At 36.9% G+C, this 18,230-nt stretch overlaps 2 protein-coding genes across 2 annotated transcripts; both read left to right on the top strand.

The window, feature by feature from the left end:
• Positions 1-2,116: 2,116 nt before the first annotated feature.
• Positions 2,117-9,156, top strand: LOC145219992 (scavenger receptor cysteine-rich domain-containing protein DMBT1-like). Its single transcript, XM_080087285.1, has 13 exons — positions 2,117-2,270; positions 2,801-2,967; positions 3,540-3,690; positions 3,952-4,127; positions 4,741-4,894; positions 5,288-5,336; positions 5,851-6,016; positions 6,233-6,390; positions 6,595-6,766; positions 7,277-7,347; positions 7,558-7,747; positions 7,990-8,098; positions 8,752-9,156. Exons 1-13 carry the CDS (start codon positions 2,210-2,212, stop codon positions 8,913-8,915), a joined length of 1,788 nt encoding a protein of 595 aa, XP_079943411.1. The 5' UTR covers positions 2,117-2,209; the 3' UTR covers positions 8,916-9,156.
• Positions 9,157-12,371: 3,215 nt separating this feature from the next.
• Positions 12,372-17,696, top strand: LOC145218241 (scavenger receptor cysteine-rich domain-containing protein DMBT1-like). The gene is made up of 12 exons (XM_080085643.1): positions 12,372-12,407; positions 12,491-12,641; positions 12,973-13,148; positions 13,424-13,562; positions 14,052-14,097; positions 14,355-14,520; positions 14,708-14,865; positions 15,277-15,448; positions 15,576-15,646; positions 15,901-16,090; positions 16,795-16,897; positions 17,551-17,696. The coding sequence occupies exons 1-12, from the start codon at positions 12,372-12,374 to the stop codon at positions 17,694-17,696; spliced, it is 1,554 nt and encodes a 517-aa protein (XP_079941769.1).
• The last annotated feature ends 534 nt before the right edge of the window (positions 17,697-18,230 follow it).

Below are 18,230 nucleotides of genomic sequence, written 5' to 3' on the forward strand. Positions count from 1 at the left end.
TGTAGGGTTCTACATTGTCAGAAGATGTATCACAATTCTAATCAGCAGTCGACACGCTACAGTTCTGCATGTATTGTGCAGCACTGTACGTTGCTCCTTTGGCTGCTTACCAAGCGGTATAACAGAGAGAAACAGAATCAATCTAATAACTGTAGATCCATTAATATAATGCATAAATAAGTTTTACAAATATATTTCACAAGGTTTCACATACATTAAACAGTTTAGGGATGGATTTCTGGGTAAACCAAGCCACTTAACCCAGTTGCAATGTAGCAGTTAACATTGTAATGATTAAAAGATCCCACCCTGGTTTACAAACTATTAGTGCATAGATGCTATAAACCTAGGTTGAAAAGCGGAACGTGCTTTTCGCGTAGATTTCTGGCTCGAATTTCAATAAATCGACCTAACTTTATAATTGACATCAACATTTTTTGTTGTGGGTGGTAACTATGTAATTGAGAAGTACTAAGTTTTGCATGTGGTTAGAAATCAAATTGAAGGCAGTTTATGTAAAGAATAACAGCAAATGTGTAAAAAGTATGTTTTTATTACCGAATGAATTTGTACGATTGAAGCACAAATTTCATATTTCAATTTCAGTAATAAAACTAAAACGGTTAGAAAGTAACGAAATAATTAAACACAGGTTCCATAATATAGTCGAACCACATGAGTTATGTATTACGCGTCAAACCCAGTTGCATAGAGCGGCATCGCTACCGCATAGGCGCCGCAAGTGTATTGATCCGGTTTGAATCACCTGCATTGTGTTACGAGGTTTGTGATGGTTTGCGCTGGCAATCTCTAAGTAGGCCGCAGTGTGTTCGGGGTATATGAGGAAACATGAAGCATACAAAGCATTTTAGCTGAGATGTAGCATTATGACACTGGTATAGCTGAAACGGTTTAAACAAAGCTTTTGCAACACTTGATTCAGCAATTCAGTCACTGACTAATTGATTCAACTGTAAGAACTGGTATTGGACAAAGTTTGCTAAATACCGATAGATGGCACAAAGAGCATTTGTAAATTGTCAAGGAAGATTGTATGAAAACGCTGACGGTTTATGCGATTACAGTTGAGGTGAGGTTTTATAATGAAAATAATTTTAACCTGCAAACTTAGTTCTCGTGTTAAATTTAGCCCCTAACTTTATCCCAGACGATCTGTAGTTAAATAATTGTGCTCTTTACGCCATCTATCGGAACTAAGGAAACTTTATCTGTCGCAAGTTTATTAATAGCTCTAACCTCCTATACACCCTTGTATAGCAAACGATTTCAAGGTGTAAGTAAAAGAGGGTGTACCCAGTCGTGGGGAGCCCTGCAAGCTAACCAACCGTGTTTGGTAAGGGGTGGGGCTTTGATCTTGCTCATTTCAATTTCAAACTTGGGCGCCAAAGGACTTGTGAGTTTTTTTGTATAATGACCAGGGAAAAAATGCTGTCTTGCCAAATAAAATTAAAAATCGTGCAAACTGCTGTAAACACTAAAACGTGTTCTACGAAACTTACTATTAAACTTTTACTATGAGTTTCAGTACATATAGATGGTTAAAATCTTAAATGGTTCACTTTATATCAGACTGTTACTCCCAACAAACAGGAGTGGCGTTACAAAAAAACAGCAGCTGCAATGACGGGACTTGTGGATTAAAACAATGGGCACTGTCTGCAGCTTGCTTCCGCGGAGTTTGAAAAAAGAACGACGACTCACGTGAATAACGTAATACGCGTTTTAACCCAGTTGGATGTAGCGGCATCGGCACAGGACAAGCGTCGCAACTGTATTGATCCGGTTTGAATCACCTGCGTTGTGTTACGGGGCTCGCGGTGTTCGCGCCGGTAATCTCTAAGTAGGCCACAGTGTGTTATAATGTATAAACGGAAACCCGCTTGACGCATATGAAGTGTTGCAGCTGAGAGGTAGCATTAGAATACTTGTATTGCTGAAACGATTTAGATAAAGTTGTGGCCACACTTTAATTAACAAGGGTGCCGACCTCAAGAAAGTTCAAATAGAAAATGTTAAATATTGATAGGCAAACATATGCTTACGTACTAGTTGATGTGCAAATGCATATAGTTGTAAGTTATATCGGTAGTATTAAATTAGTATGTTTATTCATTTATTTGCATTGTATAGTAGTAGATATTAGTTGGTGATATAAAACAGTTGCTATTTGTCCAACAAAACGACCAAAATGTCAATCAGGCTGATAAAGGTTGCTCTTTTCGTCTGCTCTATGAGTTTATTACATCGAGGTAAGTAATTTTAAAACATAGCCAGTCGAAAGTAATTGTTCTAATGGCGGCATACAAAACTTACAAACTTCATAGACTTAGATGACATTTTACTGCAATGTATCAAATAAAGCCCTAATTGTGTAAGTTTAAATATTGCATTTGCACGAACAGCTTTCAGTTGTTTGCGACGAGCTTCAAAATATGGTTTCCCGTCATTTAAAACAAGGTTAAAAAACAAATTTTAATCATTTTCGAACTATTGAAATCAAACAAATACTTTGACAAAACCATTTTATTAGGGTCTTATGGGCTCGGTGTAAAATATTGTTCCAGTTAACTGGTAAAACATATTCACCAGGCTTAAAATAGCGACGCAAAGTTGCGATGTCATAAACCGCGAGAAAGCGGATGGCACATTGGCGGAAATATAAAAAAAAACGCGCTGCAGCTATGCCGAACTCTCTATGTAGCAGCTTATTGGTGTCAGGATTGTAAAGGGATGGTCGATTGTTAAAATTTATTTTTATGATGGTCAATTTCATGTTAAGTGTCGGACGGTCAGTGTCACGACGGTGATGTAACTACAATTCACTTTTCTGACAACATTTTACCTGAATGTACCACATATACTCGCCGCTTTATCCACGATCAGGGTTCCACAAGATTGGTTACTTATTTTCGAAGAGGAGAGCTTGCTGCAGACAACTTTTGTGAGGTAAAGTCTTATGAGTATAGCTTTCGACTTCGGTACATAAGATTTTGTTGGTTTGGTTCTTTTTTAACCTCTCGGGTGGAGGTCACGCACACAGTGAGTCTGCATCGTATTGCTAGTTGTTAGTTACTTTATTTGTTGATATTTTTTTATCAAAACAGGTTCACACGTGTACGCATATAACATATTTTCCTCGATTCGACTTGAGTAACGAACCAAAATCTATTTTTTAAACTATTTTAACTCGATTTGTGGTTTGTTTCAAATCCATGGATTAAAAAAATACTTTGGAATGTTGTAGATTTATTATGATTGGGAGTTGTTCTTGAAACAAAGTTGTTTTGGGAACAAATTTGGACTGGTTTTAACCAAAAGGGCTCATTTTTTGCCTGACTTTCTACTCGGCTACATTTGCTGCGTTTTTTTCGAGTTGGTTAAAACGAACGGGTTTTCTTTTAAAAAGTTCGGGTTTGGCGTTTAGGGTTCAAACGTTCGGGCTCGGTAACAACTCGTAATAAAACTAATTGCCACTAATGTGCAAATTTTGAGCATTATCCTCATTCTGTTTAATCTAGATTTACGAGGGATCCGACGACCAAGGTACATTGGCTGGAACGTTGGAAGGTGGAGGCTTATCGTTTCCGGTTATCGTTGAAAGCTCGTCTGCTTATATATCATGTGTCACAAACCTCACAACGGGAACTCCAAAAATTCTCATGCACGCTGGTAAGTCACATCTATAAGTTTTCTCAAAATTTGTGCTTTTTAGGTGATAAGTAAGCTGCAGTCAGAGCGTCACTTTCGTTCTGTATTATCTCATCAGTGAAATGGTGACAAAACATTGAGTGTGCAAATTCTTGCAGCCAGGCTGTGTTGCGTTTTATGAGTAAGAGGTCAAAAGTAACTGCACAGAAATCAAATTTGTTTTACCAGCCGGACTGTCTGCAGCTAAACTTACAAACAATTAGCGCCTTTTGTGTATTTTAGCTACTTTGTGCGGGGAAGATGCTACAGGACCGATTTATAATTTACAGTCTCCTAACTTTCCAAGTAACTACCCAGCTACGTCTGGTTGTGTTTGGAGATTTCGCATGGAAAGCAGCACGTCCTTGGTGTTTCAATTCTCCACTTTTACCATCGAAAATAACTTTGACCTTTTATACGTAAGTGAGTGGTTATTTCTTTTTAAATTACATTGCAGAACCAAAACGGACCGAACCAGGTTTTAATCTTGTTTCGAGTTAACATTTTACAACATAATAATTTTTGGCCATGTAAAACAACATAAGGACACACGGTGGCTGAGATGGCAGTCAGGTCCAAATCAAACATATTTTGTTGAAACAAAAGTCGTACCTAAGCCGAAAAGCCTGGCTCTACATAAAACTTTCATTTAAACCAGGAGTGCACAACAAACAAATCCGTTCTAACGTTGCATAAAAATCTAGAAAACAATCTCTTTTATAGAGATTAATTTGAGGGCAATCATGTCGTAAATATTTAGGACGCCATCATCTACATTGCACGTTGTACGTTGGTTTATTCAGTATTTGTACCCAATGATTAATAAGCTGGTAACAAATCTTTCCAGCCCCACGAAACCCAGTCCGAGCGGTTTTCCAACCTTAATTTCTAAAATAAGGCATAATCCATTAACACCCACTGTACATGTATTTTTGCGGCCTCATACTTTTGTCAGTTCTGCCGCGCCTTATGCACCCCCGATTTAAACCAGAATTTGTTTACACTTGTTGACTGGTGCGACATTATTTTCAGTTCAAAGACGATCAAGGAAATGTAGAAAGATTGACTGGGAATTATGATGGAGGATTGAATCACACAGTTACTGCAACAAATCTTACTCTTATCTTTATCAGCGATACTGACGGAGCTGAGCAGGGATTTAATGCAACAGTCAACCTTCCATCAGGTTAGTGCAATTTGTTTTCAAAAGACAACAGACAAAAACGCAAATCTTACAATGAAAATGTTGGGTACATTTTCAAAAGTTTATACGGATGGAAATCATTTTAAACTTTGCGATTTACTCTCCATGCAAATCAGATTATTTTTAATTGATTTGTACCATGTCATGTTGGTTATTTGTCGTTTTCTTAATTAAGTGGCATAATTTGTATGTTGTGGAAAAAGGAAAACAAAACCCATCAGGTCCATTTTATGGGTAACGACAATAAATTATGTTTTGAAACACAAACTTGGTGGAATATGATGAAGCAAAATTTTATCTATCCAATGCAGCAAAGTAATCGTTGTTTTGTTCGAAAGTGTAAGCTAACCGTAAGTAATGCAATGTTTTTTGTAGGATCGCAACAATCAACGATGGTTTGTCAGACCGAAGGTTTGACCCTACCGTAAGTTCTTTTTTAGTGTTTAGGTTAACATTAAATAATCCTTAAGAAATATATAATGATTTTAGAATTTTTGTGGGGGGATGGCGTTTTTAGACATTGCACAAAGAAGTCGTTTGTGCAAAAGAAATATAGGCACCATCACAGGAATAAATAAGTAAGAAGTGGGTAATAATTTGACATGTCTGAACTTAATATTTCAAATTGCAGTTAATTTAGGTTGCACATTGAAAAGTGCGCATACATATAAATCTATTGAAATGTCACCGCTATATAATACCCGTTACAGCCACCGTTCTGCGCTTGATAACGTTTTGTCGGTACCAAGCTGGTTTTAAAGCAATTGTGTCTCTACAAGTGCTCTTCCCAAGCGATCAAAGAAAAAATTAACGCAACCCAACAACAAAAATAAGATTACCTTCTAAACAGTGTTGTTAATGTAGTAGGCAGTTTCTTTGAAGATGCTGCATTAAAAGTGTTGTTGCTCTACAAAAACTCTAATGTCCAATATTCGCAGGGTTACGCCTGATGAACAGAACACATTGGACTACGAACTCGGTGACACTCTTTACATCGCATTAGACAGGGAAACTCCCCTTTTACAACTCAATGACAACTGCAAGGTCACGGGGTCAGATCCGGTGTTCGTGTTTGACATTGGTCAGTGTGAAGGTGCCTACAAGGTAACATGCGATTTTATATATTAATGGTGTATAAAAAGATTGACAACGCTTAAACAAATCATCGGTTACATTTTAACAACGAAAAAGGATAGTTAGCAACGACCAAATGTGTTAAAATTTATCGCACCAAATAAAATAAAGTATTAAGATAGATTTGTTTAGTAAACTTTGTTGCGGTCGTATAAAAAATGATTACGTACATTTTTGTATTAACAGAATGAGAACGATATGGTGTCGGTGTCTTTTCTGATCTGGAGATTTTTAGCTCCATACCCTGCCGTGGTCCAACGCGACGTTCAAAACAAGCTCAATGTGACTTGTCTATTTGAAGCCGATCAACTTCTCTCGTCATCTAATGTCCCACCACAAGTCGGGTAAGGCGACAACAAAGGCACATGCCATATGTTACTTGGCACACGACATCAGTTGGTAATTATTTCATTTTGCAATGTTAGTTTTATCATCACTAGTACTGGCCAAACATTATGAAAAGTAACCAATAAAAACAAGAAAATGAAACTATAGTTCTAAATCCCTATAGAAATATGTTTAATTATCTTCGAAATAACAATGTGCAGATCCGTTGAAATTTCGGCCGAGAATACTGGAAACTTTGACGTCGCTCTAAATCTTTTTACAAACGAACATTTCAACGAAAGCTTGCCTGGGGAAGTCACTGTGCCCAACTACATTTTTGCTGAAGTTACACTTGAAGAAATTTCTCCAAGCAACGATGACTTCATTGTCCAGGTAAAAAGTAAAACAAACTTATTGGAGCAAAATGGATAACAAACTCACATGATACACTTGTGTTTTAGTTAAACAGAATTGTGTTACCTTTAGTCATTGTTTTGCTTTGTATGCAACATAGTTGAGATCTGACCCGAAATTCAAGCCCGAACCCGAATCGTTTTGAATAAGCCGGTTAAGGCCCAAAAGTTTGTTTGACAGACATATACATCAAAGCCTGTAAAAGTACAGAATATGTAATTGCAATGTTTACGGTCATACAATGTGAAGTCAGGTCCGAATTAACCCAGTTGGTAAAAAATAACATCCGAATCGACCCAAAATGTCCGGTTCGTACTCTGGTGTGTAACTTGGTTTTGTATTTTAAACATAACTCCATCTTTAAGCCTTCCTTTAAATAAAAAATTTGAAACCTATCTAAAACAAAACTTATTCCGTGATTTAATATTGAACATCCAAACAATATATAATATACTGTTCATATGAATTTGGTACACTGTTTGTGCACAGCTTGAAGAATGTTGGGCGACACGAGTTGAAAACGCCAGTGGTTTGCCGAACTACCTTGCTGTAGCAAGCGGGTAAGCAGTAGTTGTGTTTGACATGCTCTTGCTTTTCGAACGGTGCATTCTATTTCAACTTTTTTTTTCCACGGGGTTCGATCCCAGGACTCTCCCGGGGACGAATCCCGATCAGGTTTTTTATGTCTGTATATGGGTCAGGCGCGCCAGACCGTTCGGCCAAGTTCCTGCCCTATTTCAACTTGCTTACATTGATGTGAATATTATTAGATGCATTGCGCCACCCAGTGGAGGCGAGGCAGCCGATGCAAAGATGTTAATGCGGAATTACAAATCCAACTTTGCGACGTTCAAGCTGATGAGCTTTGTGTGGACAAACTTTACCGACGCAGAACAATTTATCTACATCCATTGCGACGTGACCATCTGTCAAAACTCAACTGGACAATGTCCTGGACAGGTGAGTTGAGTTTGTTTGTTGTGTTATGCTCATAATAAGTACTTCGTCCAGCTGCTTACATCATTGCAAGTAAAGTGGATTATATTTGATTTACTTATTGGTCAATAAGTTTGCTTTAATTGAAATTAACATAGAAAAAACAAGATGTTTGAGTTTTTTCAGATTACATTTAGCTGCTTTATTTATCCTTAATAATACTTATATACATCAAAAAAAATTATAAATATTATACTGATTTGCAGATGTGTGGTGGGAAAAAAAGACGATCTGTTGACAACAATGGACGCAGCCATCGAGTTTCTGCAGGGCCAGTGCACATCTTACAAACTACCAAGTATTTGCTTATGCAAGGTACCAACACAATAATTAAACTCTTCTACATATTAACTTAGTTCAGGACAAATTACTGCAGTTGCCTATGTTTCAAGTTATCAAATTGTTGTATTTATCAAGTAAAACCATTGGGGACATATTTACTACAGCTATATTAGGCCTCAATTATTAAATATTTCTCCTGTTTCTATGACAGTGAATTTGTTTGTTTGTTTTAATTTCATCCTCGATGGGCCGGCAACGCCTAAATGCGTTAACTAACAGTCATTAGAACTCACAAACTATTAAACACAAGTCGGTTGTACTAAACCACTCGGCCAACTTGGCTAACTTATGCATCGCTTTTTTGAAGTTTTATATAGGAAACATTCTCGGCCTTGAGTTGACCAGAAAACAAAAAAGTTACTTTAAAAACGAAATACTTAGTACTGAATAATGGTATGCGATGGGTTCGAATCCCACCATCAACTGAATGTTTAATCTACGACTTCTGGTCGCACTGAAATGCATTGATAATCAGCTTGATTCGGCATTAAGTTTCTTGGTCTCGTTCGATGTATATATAAGAATAGTATTATTTTTAGTCTGCATGAAGTGTTAAGCTCTAGTTCCCGTAACAAATGCTTTCCATGCACATATGTTTATCTAAGTTAAACCTTCTTTTTCTGCAGACACTCTAGGAGACAGAAATGAAGCTAATGAAGCTAATGAAGCAGCTTATAACATCTTCCAACTTGGGATGTTTGTTCTTCTGGCTGCTGTAATTTTTGCAGCCGGTTACCTCGTATGGGGCATAATTGCCCAAGATCCAAAATCTAAACAAAGTAGTCTGTAGATAACATTTCGCAATAACTTTTCACAGATAACATTGTACTGTTTCTGACCACATAAAAACTCTTAAAATTTTCCCCCAAACAACAACTAAACTTAGATTTCAAACCTTAGAGGGTTCAAAGCTAGTCATTACAGTACATGGAATATTTACTGCTTATATTTACTATTGTTGTCTGAAAAAATACCTTGTCGAAGTGTTTATGTTTCTATGACTGAAAAACAATATAATCGGATGCAATTGATACTGTGTGCGCATTGGTTATATGGCCACCAAAGTCACATTTTTGCTTTTCACGTTTCAATTAGCCATTTTAGAGTAGCATGTATCTCTTAATTAAATTGTGAGAGGAACTACTACGAAGTTTGTAACATTATAAGCAAATTTCTGTTTTTTTAATAGTTGCTACATTTGCATGATTCATAGGAACCACTAAGTAAAACTAGAATGGAAGTTTAGAAATGGCAGTCACAGCCAGAATAAAGTTTTATGGTCAAAACATTTACTGGTTAAGTATTAAACAAGTTTTTGGATGTCGAGAGGAAATAATCTTAACAAGCTTATTTGTGGTGGATTTGGTTTGCAAGTTGGGATTGTTTCTTATGGTGACTGAATACGATTTTATTTTTAACTTAATGCCTCCACCTAGTGTATTGATTGTTTCCAACGTTACATTTAGTTTCGGATACAAACCAACCTACGACAAACATGTATAATCTGTTGAATCAAATCTTCACAAACAGATACACATTTTACATATTTATGTTTCAAAGAAAATCCATGAGTTTCGTTGCTCTATTAGTCTGGTATTTTACGGTTAAGATTTCGTTGGTCTTATCTATTTTAACATTTTTATTCATTAAATGTTTTGACCAGTGGAAACACATATGTTTATATTTAACTGTAATTGTTTAATAATTTGGATTTCACCTTATTTTTTATTATGGCACCTTTAAAACGTACCGCTAGTTTGCCATATTTATTAACTACTGTCACGCACCAATGATTTTGAAATCGACGAGTCGCGCCTGCACATTTGTAATTGTCCGGTGAGGTCATGTGAGTTTTGTGCTGCCATGTTTCGTGCTATATTGAGGGTAGTTCTTGCCTGGGCCTTATGGTGTTTAGAGCGTTCGCGTTGTAGCTGCAAAACATGGCGGTGTTGTGTTGCAACTTATTGAAACTTTGAAGATAGCCAACGTCCTTTCAGTTTTATATTTATTATTTGTATTAAACTTACATTAGTTGTTCAGTGTGAACATTACACCTTTGTCTTTAGCAGTCAGCCGTCAGTGCAGGAGAAATCTATTAAGTTAAAGGCGGTGATCCGCTATAATAGTGGATAGGGTTGGGTAAGCTTACTCTGTTCAGTCAAAGTTAACCACCTCGCCTTTCCCTCAAATCCTAGGCCAAATCCGGGTTCACCTAACTAATTTCGGTTACAATTATACCGATTTTTAATATTTTTACCTGAATCAAATGGTGTGTCGGTGGCGTTGTAAATGACCAAAATGTTTGCTTGTGCTGGGAAAGTCTCTGACATGTTCGACCGAACGTCAATTCACCAGTTTGATTGCTTCCTCTTGTATTTGAGCTGTAACTGTGTCGTCATTGGCGTCGCTTTGCAAGTAGGCGCTTGATAAATAAATGTGAGGCAATATTGAGAAGTTTCAGGTTTCCAACCGGAGTGCCGCTATACCCTAATGCAGGGGTTCCCAACCTTTTTACGATCTCATACCAAATGGACGCTCTCTACTGCCACGCGTACCACTTCCTGCAGAACAACTAATTGGCTCGACATATATTTAATTGAGAAGAATAATATTGGCCTACTAAACACTAAAGCACCACAACCAAATTTAACGAGATTTTTGTGTTTGTTTACTGTCTACCAATTGGTCGATGCGCGGTGTAAATTTGCTAACAGCGCATCGAAAGTCATTTCCGGGCGCACCCAGTTTTTGTGAAAAAAACGGAAGCTACTGGCGTACCACCTGAAAAACCTTCGCGTACCACAGGTTGGGAACCCCTGCCCTAATGTGACATGTTTGTTGCAGAGGGTGCAGATTTCAGGTACTTAGTGATATTGCTGTTAATTATATCTCCAAAGTAAAAATGTCAAGTCGACTATTAAAAGCGGCACTTTTTGTGAGCGCTCTGAGTATGCTCCTCCGAGGTTAGTGACTTGATTGATTTTTGTTGTGATTTCAACTTAAGTGGTATGCATGATAAGTCAAATTCTGGCAGTACGAAAACATTAAGCTTTGCTGTGCGTTTTTCTGGAGGACCACGAGTACAAGCTCAGTAGAAACGACCAAAACAGTGGTCGGCAACCGCCGGTACGCGACGAGTTCGTTATCAGGCTGTATAATCTTTAAGGTTTTAAATGGTCTAAAACATTTTGTCCATGTATCCCGGGGAATACAAACTAATTTAGGTTTTTTCATTGCCAAATATTTGTAGTTTTTTTTAAGACCGGTCCGCGATAAAACTTTAGTTTCAAAAACGGTCTGCAGTAGAAAAAAGGTTGCCGACACCTGCTCCAAAAGACATTAATGTTGTGTTGCAAATATCACGGATGTTATATAAAGGGAGATATGGGTCCCGAGGGTTACTTAAAGGGGTAATCGATCTATAAAAGGCTGGGAATCACTGTTCTAGTATTGAGAAATCAGAGAGAGTAACACGAGGACAAAAATTCAGGCCCCACATTGATTAGATATAGTTTAGTATTTAAAAAAATATTTTCTACTTTAGTATTAATGCGACATCTTTAGGCGAGCATTCTTCTTGGCTAATACGTTTATATCAAGGGAAATATTGGTTGTGGCCAGGAGAAGTCCTGCAAAGCATCGTTTTCAACTTGATATAGATTTTCGTTTTTTTTTAGTATCCTATAATGCCGCTTTTCGTATTTTTTGCAGCTGAAACTGCTTCCTAGCATAATAAACAGAGTGGCAATATCCATCGTTGCGCCTTTTTTAATTTTTATGTATTTTAGTTGTACACCAACCAAGTAACATCCCACAAACCCTTTATGTCATACAACAATACCTGGTCATACGGCACAAGGGGAGACTGTCCGTTATATTGTCGAACATTCAAAGATATATTTTCGTAAATTGAAAACTTTGGAATATGTAGGCTTAAACAAGTAAATTGGGCGAAAATACGCCATGGTGGCGAACAGGCTTGTATGAGAGCTAAAGCTTGTTAAACAGCATGTTATTCTGTTTTACTTAAAATGGTGCTTGTATCATTTAGTTTCCGACACACTGTGTGCAGTGGAGAATGTAAGCGGTGCTCATTATTATACAACAATTGCCCCTAACTGTAACACATGGGCCCTACGATTTGTTTCAACTGGAGATTCTTCTCGGTTAATTGCACATTTCCGTTTGGGACAGCTTGCTGCAAACAACTTTTGCAAGGTAAAACTTTACGAATTTTGTCCTTGAAATGAGCTCAATTCGAAATTCGTCCGTTCGTTTCCGCGTAGGTTCGAATTTCATTTCTTTCAGTTAGATTTTAAATACTTTCCTAACCTTATGCGCAAATCGTGAACAAAAAACATCTAGATTTACGAGGGATCCGACGACCAAGGTAAATTAGCTGGAACGTTGGAAGGTGGAGGCTTATCTTTTCCGGTTATCGTTGAAAGCTCGTCTGCTTATATATCTTGTGTCACAAACCTCACATCGGAATCTGTGTCGTTTCGTCTACAACCATGTAAGTCAGGCTTACGATTCATTTAAAACCGAAACTTAAAGCATATATTGTAGATGAAACATGTTTTCGGGTCGATATCAGGAACAAATAAAATGATGTCAAATCTATTATTTTGCAGACATTGAAAAAGAAAAATAATTTGCAAACATAGTTTTAATGTAAAAAAATCGCGGTTTATGAGCACTTTTTAAACAGTGGTGATATTCCATTGCTTATCGGATCGACAACTACACATAAGTCACAGAAAATCGACAACACGATGGTCAAAACAATTGCTTGGAACTATTTTACCAGCTGCGTTGTCTCAAGCTAAACGTTTTGTGCTGTTTAGTTACGTCGTGCGGGGAAGATGTTGAAGATATACCGTACAATTTACTCTCTCCAATGTTTCCTAGTAACTACCCCAACCTTGCTGGTTGTGTTTGGAGAATTCAAATGAATAGCAGCACAACCTTAGTGTTCCAATTCTCTACATTTAACACTGAGGGCGAATCCGACATTCTTTACGTAAGTGTCTTAACGTATAATATAACCTAATTTAAGGGTTCCAGCAGAGGAAATCCAGAGATTGCGTGTAAAATGAGGGTAGTGTGGACAAAATATTTTTTTCTTACTCATTATTTAACATGGTAATATTGTCGACGCAAATAATCGAGTGGAAACGGTTTGGTATCTTTAGGAGATTTCTTGCAATACGCACTGAATTAATATGTGGCCCTCTGCGGCTAAATGTTAGCATTTCTGATCAAACCAAATATAAATAAATACCGTATTGTTTTCAGTTCAAGAACGAAGAAGGTAATGTGGACAAATTTTCTGGGTCGCTTGGGTCATTTAACTACACGGTGACTTCATCAAATCTCACTGTCATGTTTGAGAGCGACGATAGCGTGCTGAGAGCCGGATTTAATGCAAAAGTAGGTGAGGCAAATCTCCTTTCAGGCACAAAATGTCGACATGCAAATGATAAAAATACACTTAAGCTCAGCCAGCATGGGTTGTAGGTTCACGATGGTCTGTAAAAAAAACTTCTTTGTGATTTAAACTAAAATCTAACTAATAAGATAGCAACGAAAATTTTTTGACTCCTTTTACTGCATTGCGACAAGTGCTTTAAATTCCTTTTAGATCAGCTAATTAGAATCTAGAGAGTTCCCAACAAGCTATTTTGACATCAAGTTCTTTTTTTTTTGGTCCTGTCTCACCAAATTACATCGTTTAGTTCGATGCCAACTTGTAACATTTTATATGATAAAATACGGGGTAGGTAAAATCCATTAAATTAATATCACAATATAAAGGCAATGAAAGGTCTAAAATAACAAATTTAATATGCAAAAGTAAATTTTAATCCACAAAAGGTTGAAAAATGCTTTATTTATACTTTATTTAATTTTTTTTATACCGTAGAAATACAACCATCTGTTGAATGTAGGACTGAAAATTTGATCATCAGGTAGGTTAATATTTTCTTTTTGATTCGTTAGTGAAAATTATTGATACTTTTTGAAAGTCTTTTATAATCAGAAGGTTATTGAAAAAAATTCTTTATTGATTGAGACATCTTTTACTTCTCAGTTTTCAATGGGTCTTCTAATGCGATGCGGCGATAAAAACAGCAATATAGTATAAATGTTTGAAAAGTAAGCAAAAAAAGAACAGGTTGTCTAGACTTTTATAGTGTACAAAAACTTAGCAGTGTAATCTTCGCAGAGTAACAGCTGATCAACAGAACACATTAGATTACGTACTCGGTGACACACTTTACATCGCATTGGACAGGGAAACTCCCCTTTCTCGACTCAATAACAACTGCAAAGTCACGGGGTCAAACCCAGTGTTTACCTTTGACGTTGGCCAATGCAAAGGTGCTTTTAAGGTACAGTTGGATTTTTTTTCCAAACACATAGAAAGTTTGTCCTTATTATTTTTAGAAAACATTAGCTATTAGAACCAATTAACAATACATAGTTAGGTATAATGATAAGTGTTATAATCTTTTTATTACTGCATAATAAAAAAATGCCAATTTTGAAATATAATGTAATTTTCCTGCTAATATACAGAATGAAAACGGTACGGTGTCGGTGTCTTTTCTGATCTGGAGATTCCTAGCTCCATCCACTGCCGTGATCCAACGCGACGTTCAAAACAAGCTCAATGTGACTTGTTTATTTGACGCGGATCTTCTTATCTCGTCATCCAAAATTCGTACAAAAATCGGGTAAAGAGGCGAAGAACAAACATTTATATAACAGCTAAGATGAACATATTTATAGTAGGATCAGCCCTGAAGCGTCGATGAAGACCAGCGATCATGGCGTACATATCGATAAATCATAGAACGCCAGGCTTATTAAAGGCGTGTACCGAGTGAGCTGGTCCCCCGAGCATTGGGAATGTCATATGGAAATGCTTGGGAGACCAGCTGATTCGGCACACGCATTCTATTTAGACAAGCTCATATTATTGTAGAGAGTGTATTTACCAATGCTGCTCAACAAAATGCACGGTTTTAATGTAGTGCGTTAATTTGTATTTGATAATCTCGCGTACACACCAGGGAGTTAAAAATAGTAAGCTATTTGTCATATTGATTGCCATTTTTATTTCCGAACATTTTTAAATATTGTAGATCTGAAGAAATTTCGGCGAAGAAAGCAGGAACTTTGGATGTTGCCCTAAATCTATTTAGCAACGAATATTTTACCGAAAGCTTGCCCAGCGAAGTCACTGTACCTAACTACATTTTTGCTAAACTTAAACTTAATGAGATTTCCGTAAGCAACGATGACTTTATTGTTCAGGTGACTTGAAAACAAACAGCTTTTAGTTCAAGAAAACATTGTATTCTTTAATTTAATATTCACTATTCTGGCATCGTTGGACTAATTTGTAATTGATACTCTTAAAGTGGAATATCTTTTTGCACAGCTAGAAGCCTGTTGGGCGACACGCAATGAAAACTCCGATAGTTTGCCGAGTTACCAAATTGTACAAAGCGGGTAAGATATACTTGCATTACCTCAACACATTTTTTTCTCAGTCGGGAGCTTATTTGTTTAGTGATTAATTTTCCACCTGTATTTCACTATGTTTTTTTTTTTTTTTTTTTTCATGGGGTTCGAACCCAGGACACTCCCGGGGAAGAATCCCGATCAAGTTTTTTTTAAGTCTGTATGTGCGTCAGGCGCGCCAGACCATTCGGCCAAGTTCCTGCCCTATTTCATTATGCTTGACTTTGCATCGAAACTTTTAGATGCGTTGCGCCACCCAGTGGAAGCGAGTCCGCCGAGGCGAAGATTTTGATCCGAAACTACGAATCCAACTTTGCAACTTTCAAGCTGATGAGCTTTGTGTGGTCAAACTTCACCGACGCAGAACAATTTATCTACATCCACTGCGACGTGACCGTCTGTCATAATTCAACTGGACATTGCCCTGGACAGGTGAGTTGAGTTGACCGTATTTAGGACTTGTGATAGAGATTACAGTTTATCAAGAAATGTTTGTCAAAAACTATATAAGAAGGTCTAGGAAAAGTGATATCGGTTTTATCTGAACAAAACCACTGTATATTGCTAAAACACAGTGAAGTCATAACGATATATCTTCGTAGATAAACTAAAGAATTTCATAGGCGTTTATGGCCAGTTGTGACATTAAAAAGATTTAGTGAGGCGCGGTTTTATAGTCTGTTGCACCCAACTAACTGGAATGTCCTAGGTCCGCTTGTCATTACGGTATACTTTCTGTCAACAGCTGCACTCATGAGATTTTATATGGCAAACCAGTGCAAAGGCCGAATGGTCCTGCGCGCCTGACCCATATAAAGATATAAAATAATTTGATCGGGATTCGTTCCCTATCCCTCTGTTTCGGGTCCGAACCACATGAAAAATAACGATGTTTACTGTCCGTAGCTTATATATAAACTAAAAAGTATTTAAACTTTCTTGTTTGGTTCAGCTGATAGGGTAATAGCACGGAAAATGCGTCGTGCCTTTTAGAAATGCTTGGGAGACCGGACTTTAATCGGCCTGACGCACTATGGATTATATATATGTGTACCGTGATCGGCTTAATTCAGTATGACGCCTTCAATAAGACTGGTGTTGCACGAAATATCAATATTAGTATAATTGTTTTGCAGTCTTGTCCTGGTAAGAAACGACGATCTGTTGAAGACAATGGTCGCAATCAACGGCTTTCTGCAGGGCCAGTGCACATCGTTCAAGATAACGCTTTCTTGCTTGGTAAGACAATAAGAAAAATTTAATCCCTATTCTAGATAATATTGCTGATACACGTGCTTTTGCTAAGCAAATTTGTAGTTCTAGCAAGCAAGTCGCACCTCTTGGGGCATAATAACCAAAGTTGTTGAAATATTTTCTCGGTTTAATATACTGTGTATTGGTGATTAATTACTTGGATATATATGTGATTAACTTGACTGGTAACATTACCAACCGCACCTTTTATTCGATTTCCATAAGTCGTTTTAGAAATAAGACTGTGACTAGCTGTAAACTAGCAGTCTTGTTGTAAATTGTTCCTCGTTTAAGTGCAAATACAAACTACCTACCTACCTCCTACCTACCTAGCATTAAAGCACACATATAAAAGGAAAATATAAAATAAGACAATCACCTTAAAATATATTTCATGGGTTCGAATCCGATCACTAATTTTCTTTATCTTGTATATGTTATATGTTGCTTTAACAACCAGACTGATTGGATGAACGCTTGTAATCTTGACGTACACAGTGATTTTTATGAGTATAGCCAACACATGTCCGTTTCGTGACAACACATGTCCGTTTCGTGACATCAATCGGTAAACAATTCTTTCCATATTTTTTTGCTATATTTGTTAGGCATGACTTTTTTTATTGCTTATACAACAGGAGAAAGAAATGAAGCTATGGAAGGGGCCGACAACAGCTACCAACTTGTGATGTTTGTTCTTCTGGCTGTGATTATTATCGGGGCTGGTTACATCGTATGGGGCAAAGTGACCCACGATCGCAATGCGAGACAATTTCGCCAGTAGAATAATTTTTTATTATTCTTAACATGGCATTGTTTGTGTGTATGTAAAAACTATTTCTTTTTGAAGAAAAAAACAAATAACAAATTAAAGCTGTTTTTCATAAAGCTGTTTGTTAATTTAGTTATCAAACAAATATTATGCATTATTTCACTTATTACATGCATCATTCATAGCTGACATGAACTTTGTCAAAGTATTGTTGTGTTTATGTTTAACTGTTATATACTGTACAATATAATCAGATTGGGTCAAACTTGTGTTTTTTGATTTAGCTTATAACATGAATCAGGACAAAAACATTTTCAAATATTTTAGCTTTCGAAACAAATTCGGTTTATACTTACAAAATATAATTACATCCCTCTATAAGTCATACAACGCATTAAGTGACAAACCGGAATATGATACGCTATACTGTACAACAGATGGCTTTGGCAAACATAATATTTGTTGATTCAGTTTGCATGACGGTATTGCGAAAACTACTGTTTCCCTTTTTCCACGTCTACGACAAAATTTACGTGTGACTGTTAA

The sequence above is a fragment of the Phallusia mammillata genome, chromosome 3 (genome assembly GCF_965637545.1).
Source record: "Phallusia mammillata chromosome 3, kaPhaMamm4.hap1.1, whole genome shotgun sequence".
NCBI classification, from domain to species: Eukaryota; Metazoa; Chordata; class Ascidiacea; order Phlebobranchia; family Ascidiidae; genus Phallusia; species Phallusia mammillata.

Coding starts and splice junctions, on each gene's coding strand:
- LOC145219992 (XM_080087285.1), top strand. CDS start 2,210: ATGTCAATCAGGCTGATAAAGGTTGCTCTTTTCGTCTGCTCTATGAGT. Junction 2,271..2,800: donor TATGAGTTTATTACATCGAG/GTAAGTAATTTT, acceptor TTTCATGTTAAG/TGTCGGACGGTCAGTGTCAC. Junction 4,895..5,287: donor AACAGTCAACCTTCCATCAG/GTTAGTGCAATT, acceptor TGTTTTTTGTAG/GATCGCAACAATCAACGATG.
- LOC145218241 (XM_080085643.1), top strand. CDS start 12,372: ATGAGCTCAATTCGAAATTCGTCCGTTCGTTTCCGC. Junction 12,408..12,490: donor ATTCGTCCGTTCGTTTCCGC/GTAGGTTCGAAT, acceptor AAAAACATCTAG/ATTTACGAGGGATCCGACGA. Junction 14,098..14,354: donor ACTGAAAATTTGATCATCAG/GTAGGTTAATAT, acceptor TAATCTTCGCAG/AGTAACAGCTGATCAACAGA.